The sequence below is a fragment of the Aedes albopictus genome, chromosome 2 (assembly GCF_035046485.1).
Source record: "Aedes albopictus strain Foshan chromosome 2, AalbF5, whole genome shotgun sequence".
Classification (NCBI taxonomy): domain Eukaryota; kingdom Metazoa; phylum Arthropoda; class Insecta; order Diptera; family Culicidae; genus Aedes; species Aedes albopictus.
The window spans coordinates 279,972,918-279,987,061 of record NC_085137.1 but is presented as its reverse complement, the minus strand read 5'-3'; the positions used below and the strand labels follow the sequence as shown (position 1 = coordinate 279,987,061).

Sequence of the window (14,144 nt, the reverse complement as noted above, 5' to 3'; positions counted from 1 at the left end):
CAAAATAAGGGACGGCCTAGTGCACAGGCTAATGAATTAACTACATCTGCTGTTTTCCTACTCTCCGCATCGACCAATGTGGCGCTAGCTTCTATGCGCGAAAAATCGCTAAAAGTAAATCGCAAAAATATTGTATGGCGAATACCATCTAAAGGCATATTATTCAAAGTGGAACACATTATTCGAAAAAATATTTGGTAGTGGTTGTGCACAATGGTGACCACTTTAAGCCTACCAAATATTTTTTTCGGGAAAAGCTTTGTATTTCAAGTAATTCAAGTTTAGATGCATTTCGCCATACAAAATTATATTGATTTACTCCTGCTGATCAACTGTGGCTGCGCGCAAAGCGGGTAGTCCATTAACGGCTTTTTGTTGCTCGTTGCCATCCTTGCCACGTTCAAGCGGTCCTTCAGTAAATTATTGATCCGCTAGCCATGATGAAACATTAGTCTGAACATCAACAGCAAATCCACTTTTGCTGCCTGCGTTGCTCTCGGCGATTTGACGCAAGATTGCCTTCCTCTGTGTCAGCGAATCCTGACGTACTTTCTGTTTTTTTTTCTGTATCTTTCGCTCTTCAACTAATTTGTTTAAAATGGACTATCCGCTTGGCGCACACCCACAGTTGATCAGCATGAGTAAATCCATTTTATTTTGTATGGTGAAAAGCATCTAAACTTGTATTAATTGAAATAGAAAGCTTTTACTGAAAAAATATTTGGTAGGTTTAATAGTAGTCACCATTGTGCACAACCACTACCAAATATTTTTTCGAATAAAGTATTCCACTTCGATAAATTTGCCTTTAGATGCTTTTCGCCATACAATATTTTTGCGATTTATTTTTAGCGAGTTTTCGCGCATAGAGGCTAGCGCCACATTGGTCGATGCGGAGAGTAGGAAAACAGCCGATGTAGTTAATGGACTACCCACTTTGCGCGCAGCCACAGTTGATCAGCAGGAGTAAATCAATTTAATTTTGTATGGCGAAATGCATCTAAACTTGAATTACTTGAAATACGAAGCTTTTCCCGAAAATATAATGAATTAAATGCTTTGGCTGTTTTCCTACTCTCCGCATCGACCAATGTGGCGCTAGCTTCTATACGCGAAAAACCGCTAAAAGTAAATCTCAAAAATATTGTATGACGAATAGCATCTAAAGGCAAATTTATCGGAGTGGAGTACATTATTCGAAAAAATATTTGGTAGTGGTTGTGCACAATGGTGACTACTATTAAGCCTACCAAATATTTTTTCAGTAAAAGCTTTCTATTTCAAGTAATTTAAGTTTAGATGCTTTTCACCATACTAAATAAAATGGATTTACTCCTGCTGATCAACTATGGGTGTGCGCCAAGCGGGTAGTCCATTCATGTGGCCATTAGTATCTGTAAATGCTGAACAAAAATGTTACCGAGAAATATAAATTCTTTGGTTTTTCAAAGGCGAAATCTGTTTACATAACAACAAATATTATTGCATGTTTATTTCAACATCGGTTCAATGGACTACCCGCTTGGCGCACACCCACAGTTGATGAGCAGGAGTAAATCCATTTTATTTTGTATGGTGAAAAGCATCTAAACTTGAATTACTTGAAATAGAAAGCTTTTACTGAAAAAATATTTGGTAGGCTTAATAGTAGTCATTATTGTGCACAACCACTACCAAATATTTTTTCGAATAATGTATTCCACTTCGATAAATTTGCCTTTCGATGCTATTCGCCATACTATATTTTTGCGATTTACTTTTAGCGCTTTTTCGCGCATAGAAGCTAGCGCCACATTGGTCGATGCGGAGAGTAGGAAAACAGCCGATGTAGTTAATTCATTGACCCCATTAAATAAATTGTATTTGTATTGTTATCAATGGTAGCACAGACAAACAGAAGTAATTCTTCGAACCTTTTTTGATTCAAATCATAGTCACGGAAACATATTCGCCCAATGCTAAAGGGACAATGTTTGGCCGACCACCAACTAGGTGGCGGTAGTGAGCAAACGTCAAACTCGAACAAAAACTATGCGAGCGCCACGGTTGGGCAGTTGGCCAACTATCAAATTTTGACAAAGACCGTTAAATTGGTGTAAGATGGGAATCATCAGAGTGTTACGCCTGTTTGTCTGTGATGGTAGTTTACTATTTACTAGATTCCTTCAATTTATTGGAAAACATTAGGAAAATCATTGTTCATCTTTTTCTAGTCGTAACGTCCTCACTTGGCTAAAACCTGCTTTTCAGCTAGTTTTCTATAAGTACTTCCTCAGTTATTCATTGAGAGCTTCCTCTGCCAACACGGCTTGACGTCTGTCAGTCAGCGAATAACATTCGATAACCGAAAAATCTACTGTACTCAAATTTAAAACGAAAACTATAAAAAAAATATGTCAAGTGATTTTATACTTGATTATACGAACATGATCCAAGCAACAATAATTTTTATTGTTATTTATTTGTTACGAATTGTTTTCAAGTGTAATTGAGAAATAAACTCTTTTTTAATAAAAAGTTCATGAGAACTTTGCAGGCACTTTTGCAACTATATAAAAACAACTTAAATTAATTTTTACTGATAGTAACTTTAAATTATTATAGAACTATTGAAAAACAATCGAATCAATTAGTCACTAATAAAGCTTATGTTCACTTATTGTACGAACTATATGGGCTTGATTTCTATTGTAAAAAGTAACAATATATCTACCACAGACAAACAGACGTAACTCTTCGTAGATTTTTTGAAATTGAGAAAAAATCATTAAAATTCAAATTTAAAACATTCTTAATACTGATATTTTTGTTTTACAAGTTCATAAATTAATAACAGTATACTCAAATTAAGTGTTTTTCATAGTTTAGCCCGAATGTAATGCTCTTTTTTGTGTATCAAATGTGGTGCAAATTTAATACAGATTTTGGGTACAGATTTTTCGAATGTCTGGTACAGATAAAAAAGATTTTTGAGCCTCAGGTACAGATAAAAATGTGGCAACACTGATGGTGACTGTTATTAAGCCTACCAAATATTTTTTCAGTAAAAGCTTTCTATTTCAAGTAATTCAAGTTTAGGTGCTTTTCACCATACAAAATAAAATGGATTTACTCCTGCTGATCAACTGTGGGTGTGCGCCAAACGGGTAGTCCGTTATAATTTTATTGCGCCTGGAAAAAAAGTTTAGGGTTATTTTTGGAAGACTTTCTCGAATATTTTCTTTGGAAAGTCCTTGTGGTACCGTAAACCGGGGTCAAATTGATCTCTAGGACGAAACTGATCAGAAATTGTTCCGTTAGATAAAGCATATTGTACTTAATCGAGCTACCTAAACCAATATGTCTACCAATTTTTATTAAGCAAAAGCGAATTATAAACTATTTAAATTGTTCTTCAAATTGCATCTAAATGTCATTGAAAAATCATATTTATATTTTTAAATTGTTTGAAAAAAAAAATTGTAATAGGCATATCTTTGATACACTCTTAAGTACGTAAGTTATACATTACAATTGTACCATGTTCACCAATTTCAGAGATCCGTGTTGCATTGATACTTCGAAAATAGTTGGTTTTATTTTAAACGTTCCATCAAACTACAAAATTGGATTTGTAAGATTGCCAATCCAACGAAGACATTGGATCAGTGTGCGAAAGATAAACGGACAATACTTGAATTTGGATTCTAAACTAGATGCCCCTCAAGCTATAGGAGACGTAAGTATAAAAAAAACTAATCTAATATTAAATTTAATTACATGGTTTATGAAATTGTAAGGAAAATCAAACCATGGAATATCTACGCAGTCAACTGCATAGCAACGATAAAGAGTTGTTTATTGTTTGCACGAAAGGAGTCGAAAAGGATCAGACCTGGCTGCTTCCAGAATACAGACAGGATGGAGTACGATAGATGTAAGTCTCATTACCTTTCATCTTCGTTATGATAATTCTCTATAAAGATAAAAATAATAATTCACACAGTTTGAGACATGAGACCATCTATGTTGCCAAGTTAATCTTATTCCACAAATCAAGCTTATAATTTTACCATACATATCCGAAAGCCAAAAAAGGTAGTAAAACTTTACTTACGTTACGTGATTGTGAGGGTCTGGTACTATTTATTGGCCGGAAACCTCTAGGAAGCTGGACTGCTGGACAAGGAGTGAGTGTCGTGGGATGAGGGGAAAGCGGTCTTTTCGGTCCATATTAACGCATTAACGCCAATCTTTTTCGTTGGACCGATTATTGTCGAATTGGGTTTTTAAATTTTGAAAAATGTATTGATTTTTTGATTTTATTTGGAAGAGCACCTTTTTCTGAGCCACTATGATTTTTTTAGATTTTTAGAACTTGATTTTGGTACCAAAAATCATTTTCAATGAGATTTTTTGAAATCACCTTTTGACAGCTGGGCAACCGTTTGACAGCTCCGCCCAGTACAAAATGCGATGAGGGGTGATTCGACAAATCGCTCCCATACAAACTTCAAATTGATTTTTAAATAGGTTCCCGGGCACCAAAATTCATGAAAATTTGGATTTCGGCTCAGTTTGACATGCAGATTCAGAATATCTAATTATCTCAACATCGTTAAAGAAGCCAATTTGCTTCGATCATTGCGACCAGGAATTCGCCTTGACGGAGGCTCTCTGAGAGAATTGCGTTGTGCGTGAAATCAATTTTTTTTAACATGGGAAAGGGTAGGAGCTGCATTTTCAAATGCTTCTAAAATATTTTAGGGACTTCAGATTGAAAAAAGTGTTAATGTTTTGCAATATACTTTCAATTAGCTACATTATAACTGGTTTTAGACAAAAGTTTTTAAATCACAATGCTATGTCTATAATATAGCGTATCAAAATCTCATTCGATAACATTAAGAACGTTTTGCTTGAAAAAAAATCTATAAAGAATTAGAAGCATTTGAAAATGCAGCTCCTATCCTTTCCCATGTTAAAAAAAATGTTTTCACGCAAGCGCAATTCTCTCAGAGAGCCTCCGTCAAAAAATTTATGTGCTCAACGGCTTTCCGATAATTTATTGAGCAAACTTTCCCAAGCAACCCATATTTTTTTAAGGCTCTATTGACGATCTTGCGCCAAATACGACGCACAGGCAAACAAAATTATCCCACCACCAGGGGCCTGTAGCATAATGAAAATTTTACTAATAATATTAGTCTTGTAGCTTGTAGTTTGTGATTTCCTGTTGCATAAAAATTCTACAAGTACAAGTTACAAGTCTAATACTACAAGTCGGTTGGACTAATATTATTAGTAGAATTTACCAGTGTCTGTTGCATAAACAAACTACAAGTATAAAATATTAGCTATGACTTGTACTTTTGATTACAAGTCGCAAAGGTCTTGTAAACAATTTTACAAGTTAATTTTAATTATTGCAGAAGTCATATTTCGTTTGAAATATATTGATTTACCATTTTGAAACTCATTGAGAAATAATTGCGTTGATGTGCACGTCATTTTGTATACAAAATATCATTTCTGCTAAGTTTCTCAAGTTCTCCAAAGTATCTACAATACCCATCTTTGATTTATGTATTATCACAGACAATGTTATGGTTACTGCGTCACTGCATCAAATCAAAGGTGCAACTTGAAGCACACGTGAAGTTGCATATGCGAAATACATTTGAATCAATTGTTTTTATTGTGCATAATTGAGCTAATTAAAAGCTACAATATGCACTGATCCGAATCGAGTGGATACATATAAAAGTAGGTAAAAGCCTAGGGGAAAGACACTGCAAACGAGAGTAACTCTGAGAAATTGTGAATAACTCTTTGTACCTGTGATCGACGAATTTTGTTGAAAAACATCCCTAAAACTGCAAGCAAAGCGAGATATCGGGCAATATTGTTTTGATTTTGCGATAAGTCAGCCAACACCCATATAAAAACGGGAGTAATCCGGAGGAATTCTGAGCAACTCTGTGACGAAAAATGTACCCTCCAGCAAGCACAGTGTCTTGCCTCAAGGTAAAAGCTCAATTATCGCATCCTAGGTCACTTCGGATTTAAACAAGAAGTATGATACCTGTTGCTAAATCTTTATACATTGTTTTTCAATTGAATCTTTGGGACATTTTATTAAAAATCTCGATATTTTTTCAGCATATTCACTAATGCTATTCCATGTTTTGTGTATGTATATTTGTCATTTATGTGTTTATTGTTTTTGACGCTTTAGTCGTTTATTTGTCTATGAAAATGCCATAATAAAACAACTTGTAATAATCTATAATAGTAAAATTAAAAAAAAAATGTGTTACTTTATTTTGGTAATTGATATACCATACTTAATAAAAAAATATTTCGTTAGAGCGGCCGAAAATGATCCAAATAGCACATGCTTTTCTTCATGTATCGTATACTGCCTATGATCGCATAACTGTCCCATATGAATAAGAAACCCAGCAAATATGGGACTGATATGCGATCATAGGCAGTATAGAGATTGCTAAACTTCCGAATCCATGAAATTATTTTTAACGAACATTCTGTTAACTTTTTTTAATTTTTCTTCCGGATGCTTTTCGAAAAAATGCAGGAAATAAACAAACAACAACTGCCATTTCAAATTAATAGTGAACTGTCGGATGAATTTTGACAGGTAAATGAACCAAACCAACTTGTATTTTCATGGTCACTAATATTACAAGTGCTAATAATATTAGTGGAAAATCGAGCCTTTATGCAACACAAATTATTAGCACTTGTAATATTAGTACTTGTAACTTGTAGCTTGTAGCTAATATTATTAGCCCGATTATGCTACAGGGCCCAGGGTACGTAAAATGGATCACGCCGAAAAACAAACGCTTTGTCCTAGGCGGTGCATGTTGGTAACAAAGGTGCTCCGCAACCGCAACAAGCGCATGTCAAGCGATGAGAGAAATAAAACAAACATCGCTTGCCGTGCGTGTGCCGATATTTCGGCTTTTCTGCTGAAATTTTCGACCCACATCATCGAATTCATGAGCATTTGGACGAATGAATTAACTACATCGGCTGTTTTCCTACTCTCCGCATTGACCAATGTGGCGCTAGCTTCTATGCGCGAAAAATCGCTAAAAGTAAATCGCAAAAATATTGTATGGCGAATACAATCTAAAGGCAAATTTCTTGAAGTGGAACACATTATTTGAAAAAATATTTGGTAGTGGTTGTGGACAATGGTGACCACTATTAAGGCTACCAAATATTTTTTCGGGAAAAGCTTTGTATTTCAAGTAATTCAAGTTTAGATGCATTTCGCCATACAAAATTAAATTGATTTACTCCTGCTGATCAACTGTGGCTGCGCGCAAAGCGGGTAGTCCATTAAGACTCTTGCCATCCTCAGGGTCGAGTTTCAGTTGTAAAACAATGCGAAAATCACGATGTGAATAGAACGAGACAAATATTCCAAGCGTTTTTGTTGTGAACAAACTCGGAAGCGATTTTGTCATTATCTGCTAACGAAAAAACAAAGCGTTGTTGCCGTGCCTTCTTTGTTGTTGCTGTTGATGATGATTGTCGCGTCATGACGATGATGCTGTCGAGCAATGCTTTTAAAGCGCGTTTGACAGGTCTCCTGCTCGATTGGAATAACATTGACAGCAAATTTGGAATTCCAATTGGAACATTTCGTGTCTTTGCATATAGTGTCTTTAGTTAGGTGTATGGATGATGTGACACATCTCTAGTGTTGGTAGTGTTGATTTTCTATTGGCCCTATCGAGAATTTTTGGGTTTGCAACATTGAACATATGGTTGTTTCAGGGGGTGAGAAACTCGGCACACTTCATTTTGTGCCAAATGTGCCGGTGATGTGCCGAACGTGCCGAAGTGTGCCAGCGTGCTGGCAGTTATGCTGTCAGTTGCTTAATTGTTTTTTGTGTATCTGGCAACCTTTCACTTGTTTTGTTTTGATCGTGATTCTTGCAACTTTATTGGAATCAAAAACCGATTCAAAAGCAATCTCCTGATTATGCTGCGATCTTGCTGGTATTTGAAAGCATGTTTTTGGCTAAAATTTACTCCACCGGGACCGAATAAATGTATCAGTATATCAGTACCGTAGGAAACCTCCACTATAGCAGCTATAGCTGCGCCAGGGGATGCGCTTGTTTCAGTAAAATCAGGAAGACAGGGGGAAGACTTGATCTTGATGCTGCTGCTGCTGCTAAGAAATCCAGCGCTTTGGGTCCTCATTCTGGTCCTCATTCTTGTTACGCCCCCCATTAGACACAGCTGGAAAAAAACTGCAGCTTTCATGGCAGCTTTCGAGCTTCAAGAACATTCGATACCAGTTGCATTTTTTTTTCCAAAGTATTGAGAAAATTTGTTTTCGTTATTTTCTTCTTCATTTTCTTTCTCCTCCAGAAAAAAAACATAAAAAAGTGTTGCCAGTTTGATGACAGCCAGCGTCATTAATGTGCCGGCAAGTGTGCCAAAAGTGTGCCGGCGAGTGTGCCGGGCACTTTGTGCCGAGTTTCCCACCCCCTGGGTTGTTTTCAATGACATGTTTCATTAATGCCGTTTTTTCGCCTAGTCTTAGGATTTTTTCATTTGTGTGTGTGTCATTGCTTTGGATTAATTTGGTGTATTGGTTAACATTGCTCTTGTGTCCAGACATTCTAGTTTTTAACTGGTTTGTGGTCATTCCAATGTATGTTTGTTTACAGTCTGTGCATTCTAGACTGTAAATAACGTTGCATTGGTCGAGAATAGGGAGGGGGTCTTTAACTGATCGTAGGATGTTATTTGTGTTTTTTAATGTTTTGTAGGCAATTCGTACCTGTGGAAAATCGGCTTTTAGGATGTTGGCGATTGTAGGACTGAGATTTTCAATGAAGGGGATGCTTCTGTATTCGGTGAGCTGCTGTCCGTTGGTTGTGGAAGGTGGTGGTCGCTGCTGGGGTTGGATGGCTGGAGTGTTTTGGTCCAATGGAGTTTGCAAGCCTCTGGAGGTGATGCTGCCGGCGTGAGGATGGTTTTCTTCGTTTAACTCTTGGAGGTGGCCTACGTTGGATGTTGTTGGTGTATCATGCGGGACTTCTGTTATCGAGGCCCTCGGTTTTGCTCGGCATAGCAAGCGGTTGATCAACGACGACGGGTAGTTGTTGGAGCGGAGGTGGTGGAAGATGATGTTGGATTGCTGTTGTTGATTGAGATTGGTGGTGAGCAAGGTCACCCGTTTGATGAAGTTTGCGGCGACGTTTATCTTCATGCTTATGGGGTGGAATGAGTGGAAGTTTAGCAGTCGTCCTGAAGATATTGGTTTGGAATACCATTGCGTAGATATGGTCTGATCTGGGTTTCTGATGACCAGGGTGTCGAGGAATGGAAGCCTTCCGTCGGCCTCCTTCTCAACGGTGAACTGCAGGTGTTGGTTGTAGCTGTTGAATATCTGTAGCGTATGTTCTATTTGGTCTTCTGGTAGGGCTATGAACAAATCGTCCACATATTTTTTTATGACTGGGAGTGGGAAACTCAGTCTATTTGTGACAGTCCTTAAAAGTACTTCCATGACTACTTCCGCAAGTATTGGCGAAAGAGGACTGCCCATAGCTGTACCAAATGTTTGTTGATAGAACTTATCCCGGAATTTGAAGTAGCTGCTATCTATGCAAAAGCTCACCATCTCGAGGAACAAATCCAGGTTGATATTTGTTGCTTTTCCTATGGTGTCCCAGTTCATAATGATGTCGCGAATAACCAGGTCCTTCGGGATGTTCGTGAAGAGGGAGACGACATCAAAAGATACTAGAATGTATGGTTATTCGCGACATCATTATGAACTGGGACACCATAAGGAAAAGCAACAAATATCAACCTGGATTTGTTTGGAGATTAGATTAGATTAATGCTTATTATACCCTGAACTCCCCACCAGTCATATGTTTTAACTGTCTTTTCGATTACATTTCAGGCCAAACATGTCTAAAGGTCCTATCTGCAGAAGAGAAGCTCTCTTCGATTTCCCTCTCTTTCGTTAATATCTCAGCTGTATAGGGTAGAAGCTTCAGTTTTGGCCAGCCCGGAGTTTTGGCCATAGTGCGGTATTCAGCCTGTTACGATCTAAATCGGCATAAATTTATTTTTAACTAGTAAAATCTAATATAATATGATGATTACAGCTGTGAAAACCATACATTTCGATTAAAAACTGGAAGAAAAAAATATTTTTTCTTAAAAAATCAGCTCCCATATAGGGTCTGGGACCATTTGAGCAGGAGCACCTATTTTGGGCACTTGCTGCTATAACTCAGTCCATTTCAAACCGATTAACCTGAATTTTTTAACACAGCTAGATACTGCGCTTTCCTGATCGTGTTTCAAAAATCAAGTCAATCGGTTCGAAATTGGCTGAGTTATAGCAGCAAGTGCCCAAAATAGGTGCTCCTGCCCAAATGGTCCCAGACCCTATCTATTTTGGCCAGGGTGCTTCTAATTTGGCCACTCCCATAAGAAATACACGTGATTGGCCAAAATAGAAACCAAAGCTGAGAATATGGCCAAAACTGCGGCAATGCTTCTATTTTGGCCAGTGCCACTTTTAATACGAAAATCAAGTATTAGCTTGATTTCTGCATTTTTCTAATAAAGTATAGATCGAAACCTTTCATTGACCACATTGGTTGTTTTTATTGGATTATTGGTTATTTTTTAAAAATGATTTCCCTTAGACTGGCCAAAACCGGTGCCCGCACCCTATTTGTATTACGATTGTCTCCTTGGATTGAACGATGGTCAAAATAATCGTCTTTTAATTTGTACTGCAAAAATAGTTGAAAAGTGTACCATTACATTGCAATAATTGAAAGAGAAAGTGAACAAAGAGAGCCTCTCAAATGCAGATAGGACCTATTGAAATGTTTGGCCCGATTTGTTTCAGTACCAAAAGTTCATCAATGGACTACCCGCTTTGCGCGCAGCCACAGTTGATCAGCAGGAGTAAATCAATATAATTTTGTATGGCGAAATGCATCTAAACTTGAATTACTTGAAATACAAAGCATTTCCCGAAAAATTATTTGGTAGGCTTAATAGTGGTCATCATTGTGCACAACCACTACCAAATATTTTTTCGAATAATGTGTTCCACTTTGAAGAATTTGCCTTTAGATGGTATTCGCCATACAATATTTTTGCGATTTACTTTTAGCGATTTTTCGCGCATAGAAGCTAGCGCCACATTGGTCGATGCGTAGAGTAGGAAAACAGCCCATGTAGTTAATTCATTGCTGGATAAATTATAAATCTGATTTTTCTATGATAATAGGGCAAAATGGGGCAAATTGGACAACTACTGAAGATGATTCTGGTGATAACAGATCTAGCGCTTTTTGATCGTGCAAAATAAATCTAATTCAAATCAGTAACCTTAAAAATCCATTCATAATTATATAAAATTCACAATTTCCAGCAGTTGTTGGGACATATGGGGCAAAATAAGCATTTTAAAGGGTCTTTCATAAATGTTTATGATTTCTGTTAACCTCTAATTACACCTGCAGCTATTTTCAACGATCTACAGTCGTGTTAGTTGTTTGAAAGTACATTTTGATTCTCTTTTTGTATGAAAAAAGGGCAGAATGGGGCAAAATAGGTCGATTTTTCCCACTGTGCAATGGCGCTTAAGCCTAGGCTTGTTGGCCAGGACACAGTGAAAATGCCTGTGCCCCATCCCTGGAGAAAAACTGGACAAAATCTCTTAGCTACGTCACTCCCAACGTTTGTGTTTAACCTTCCAGGACGCGCGCCATCGAGCACCAGAAACTGCACCGCGAGCACGTTATATACGAGCGAGGTTTTTTGGTGGTGTTGTACTTTTTACAACAGCGCGCGCGCTGAAGGGTTAAATATACTAAACACTTACACTCACACCAACACATCTACATGATCTACCTAATTACACTTACACAATCTTAATATTGTTGCATCACTGGGTTATAGTGATTCCCAAATATCCAGCTCCTTGACACCTATGGGGGCGCCGGTGAGTCGCTGGCCTTTCATAAAGTAGGTGTCATATCATCACATCCTTTCCTTTCCTCGTAACGGAGAAGATGGACGTAGCCGGCAATGGAAGTTTTCATGTCTTTTTTACTTCAACCTCTGATTGGATAGCTGTTCCTTCCCAAATAGCAATCCATAAGCAATTAGAATAGGAGTGAGTATTAAAGTTTTAACATGACAACTTTCAGTATGCAATCTACAAGGGGACGGCAACCTATTTTTTCACTATGGAGTTTGACAGGTTGGATTGTGCCTCCTTACGTGGAGCATAAATTTATGCTCCAGCCAAAATATTCACCAACACAGTCGTGAAATTTGAATGTTTACCTTTTATACGAGGGATATCGGTGCAAAACGCTTACATCACATTAGATCTCATAAAAGTGTTGATCATGAAAAAACGGCATTAATTGATAATTTTCAATTTCAGAGTGTCGATGTTTAGGTAAAGTTCCTACAGAAAGTGAGAATTGCTTGTGAAAAGACACACAACACCACTTTTCGCAAACTTTGTTCGCCAAAGTGCGTTTTTCCTTATTTCCTCCCGCTGCTGTATTGAGTAAATGTTGGTATTAGTGAGCACTGGTTGCGCATGATAAGCGGCAACAAAATCAGATCCCCGTAGCATCCCCGTGGCAATCTACGAATTACTCCGTTACCACGCAACGCAATGGATTACTGCACGAATTTATTCTGGCCTGCTTACTCTCACACGAAATTTGACGTTTGAGCGGTGTGGACACCTCTCAAACTTCAAATTTTCTGTGAGAGTAAGCAGGCCAGAATAAATTCGTGCAGTGGACCATGATTGTGAAACGGTATTTTATTGTGCTAATATGGATTACTGCACGAATTTCTGCTGGCCTGCTTACTCTCACACGAAATTTGACGTTTGAGCGGTGTCGCAATTCTCAGAGAATACACTATGATTATAGGATTTACGAATCTAATAATAAGTGGATTTCTTAGTAATAGTCCAAAAAAAATCTTAGTAAGTTCGTTTGGGAAACTAATAGGGAATAACAGAATGCCCAGAAAAAAAAATATTCTGGATGGACTTCTGGCGGAATATCTGGAAAGATTTATCGTGAAAGAATTTTGGAAACGATTTTTGGGAAATCTTCCGTGTAGTACTTGTAATGGTCATTTTTAAGATAATTTGATAAAAAAAACCAGTGGCGAACTTTAAGGTAGCATAAATGGCTACTACAGAAAGTCAGGCAGGTTACTTAGGCTGAAATGGTTAATTCTAGGAGAAATTTGAGAGATCAAAGAAATCTTAGATTTTGTCCGATAAACGTCTAGCTTTCAGTTATTTCATCAGCGATTGCAATATGAAGTTCTCAGAGATTTAATTTTTGATCACATTTTCAGATATGTCAAGAATTTCTCTAGGAATTTCTGAAAGATTTGTTTTTGAGAAATTATTTCCCCCAAAATTTAGAGGCAGATTCATTATTTGGGATTTTTTATTTCCATAAATCATACAACTATATTGCTCCAGATGCTTTTGAATACTCACTGAAACTCCCGCGAGAATTTCAATTGGTAGTTTAACTAGAAACTACGAATATTCCAAATTCTGGAGAATTTGCTGAACCAAGAGTTTTAGCAGGCACTTATGCTAAAGCTTCGCCAAAAAGGGATTTTTCCGATAACTTACTCCGGCTTTCTCCGAACATTCAGTTCAACAGATGAGTACATCAAAGCACTTCATGAAAAACAACAGAAATCTTTCAAACAAAATATTAGAAATACTTTTATGAACTACACTAGGCGTGCTTTGAGCAATTCCATCAGATATTAAAAATCCCTTTAAATATTCTTTCAAATGTTTTTCACTAACTATTTTTAAATTGTAAGAATGTTTTCACCAGAATTACTCATCTAGGTTTTCATAATTTTCATTTGAATTTCTTCTTGCAATTCATTCATTCATTCAAAATTTTATCAGCATCCTATCCAAATTTTCTCAATGACTTTTCGCTCAAAGGACAAAGGCTATATCAAGTATTTTCCTAGAGATTGTACAAGCATATTTTTTTAGAAAGAAGTTATAATTTTTGTTTTGTTTTATAAAACTTTTCTAGGACGCATGATGTTTTCTGGAA

The 14,144-nt window shown here is 37.0% G+C and overlaps 1 protein-coding gene across 3 annotated transcripts in view; it reads left to right on the top strand.

The window, feature by feature from the left end:
* The window catches only part of LOC109407040 (josephin-like protein), a 42,102-nt gene extending 38,105 nt beyond the window's left edge, over positions 1 to 3,997 (top strand). For all 3 annotated transcript variants that reach the window (XM_029873162.2, XM_029873163.2, XM_029873160.2), the window contains 2 exons: positions 3,538 to 3,718; positions 3,780 to 3,997. In XM_029873162.2, the coding sequence (XP_029729022.2) occupies positions 3,538 to 3,718; positions 3,780 to 3,914 (316 nt within the window). In that variant the 3' untranslated portion in view covers positions 3,915 to 3,997. The remainder of the gene's footprint in view (positions 1 to 3,537; positions 3,719 to 3,779) is intronic.
* Positions 3,998 to 14,144: the final 10,147 nt, after the last annotated feature.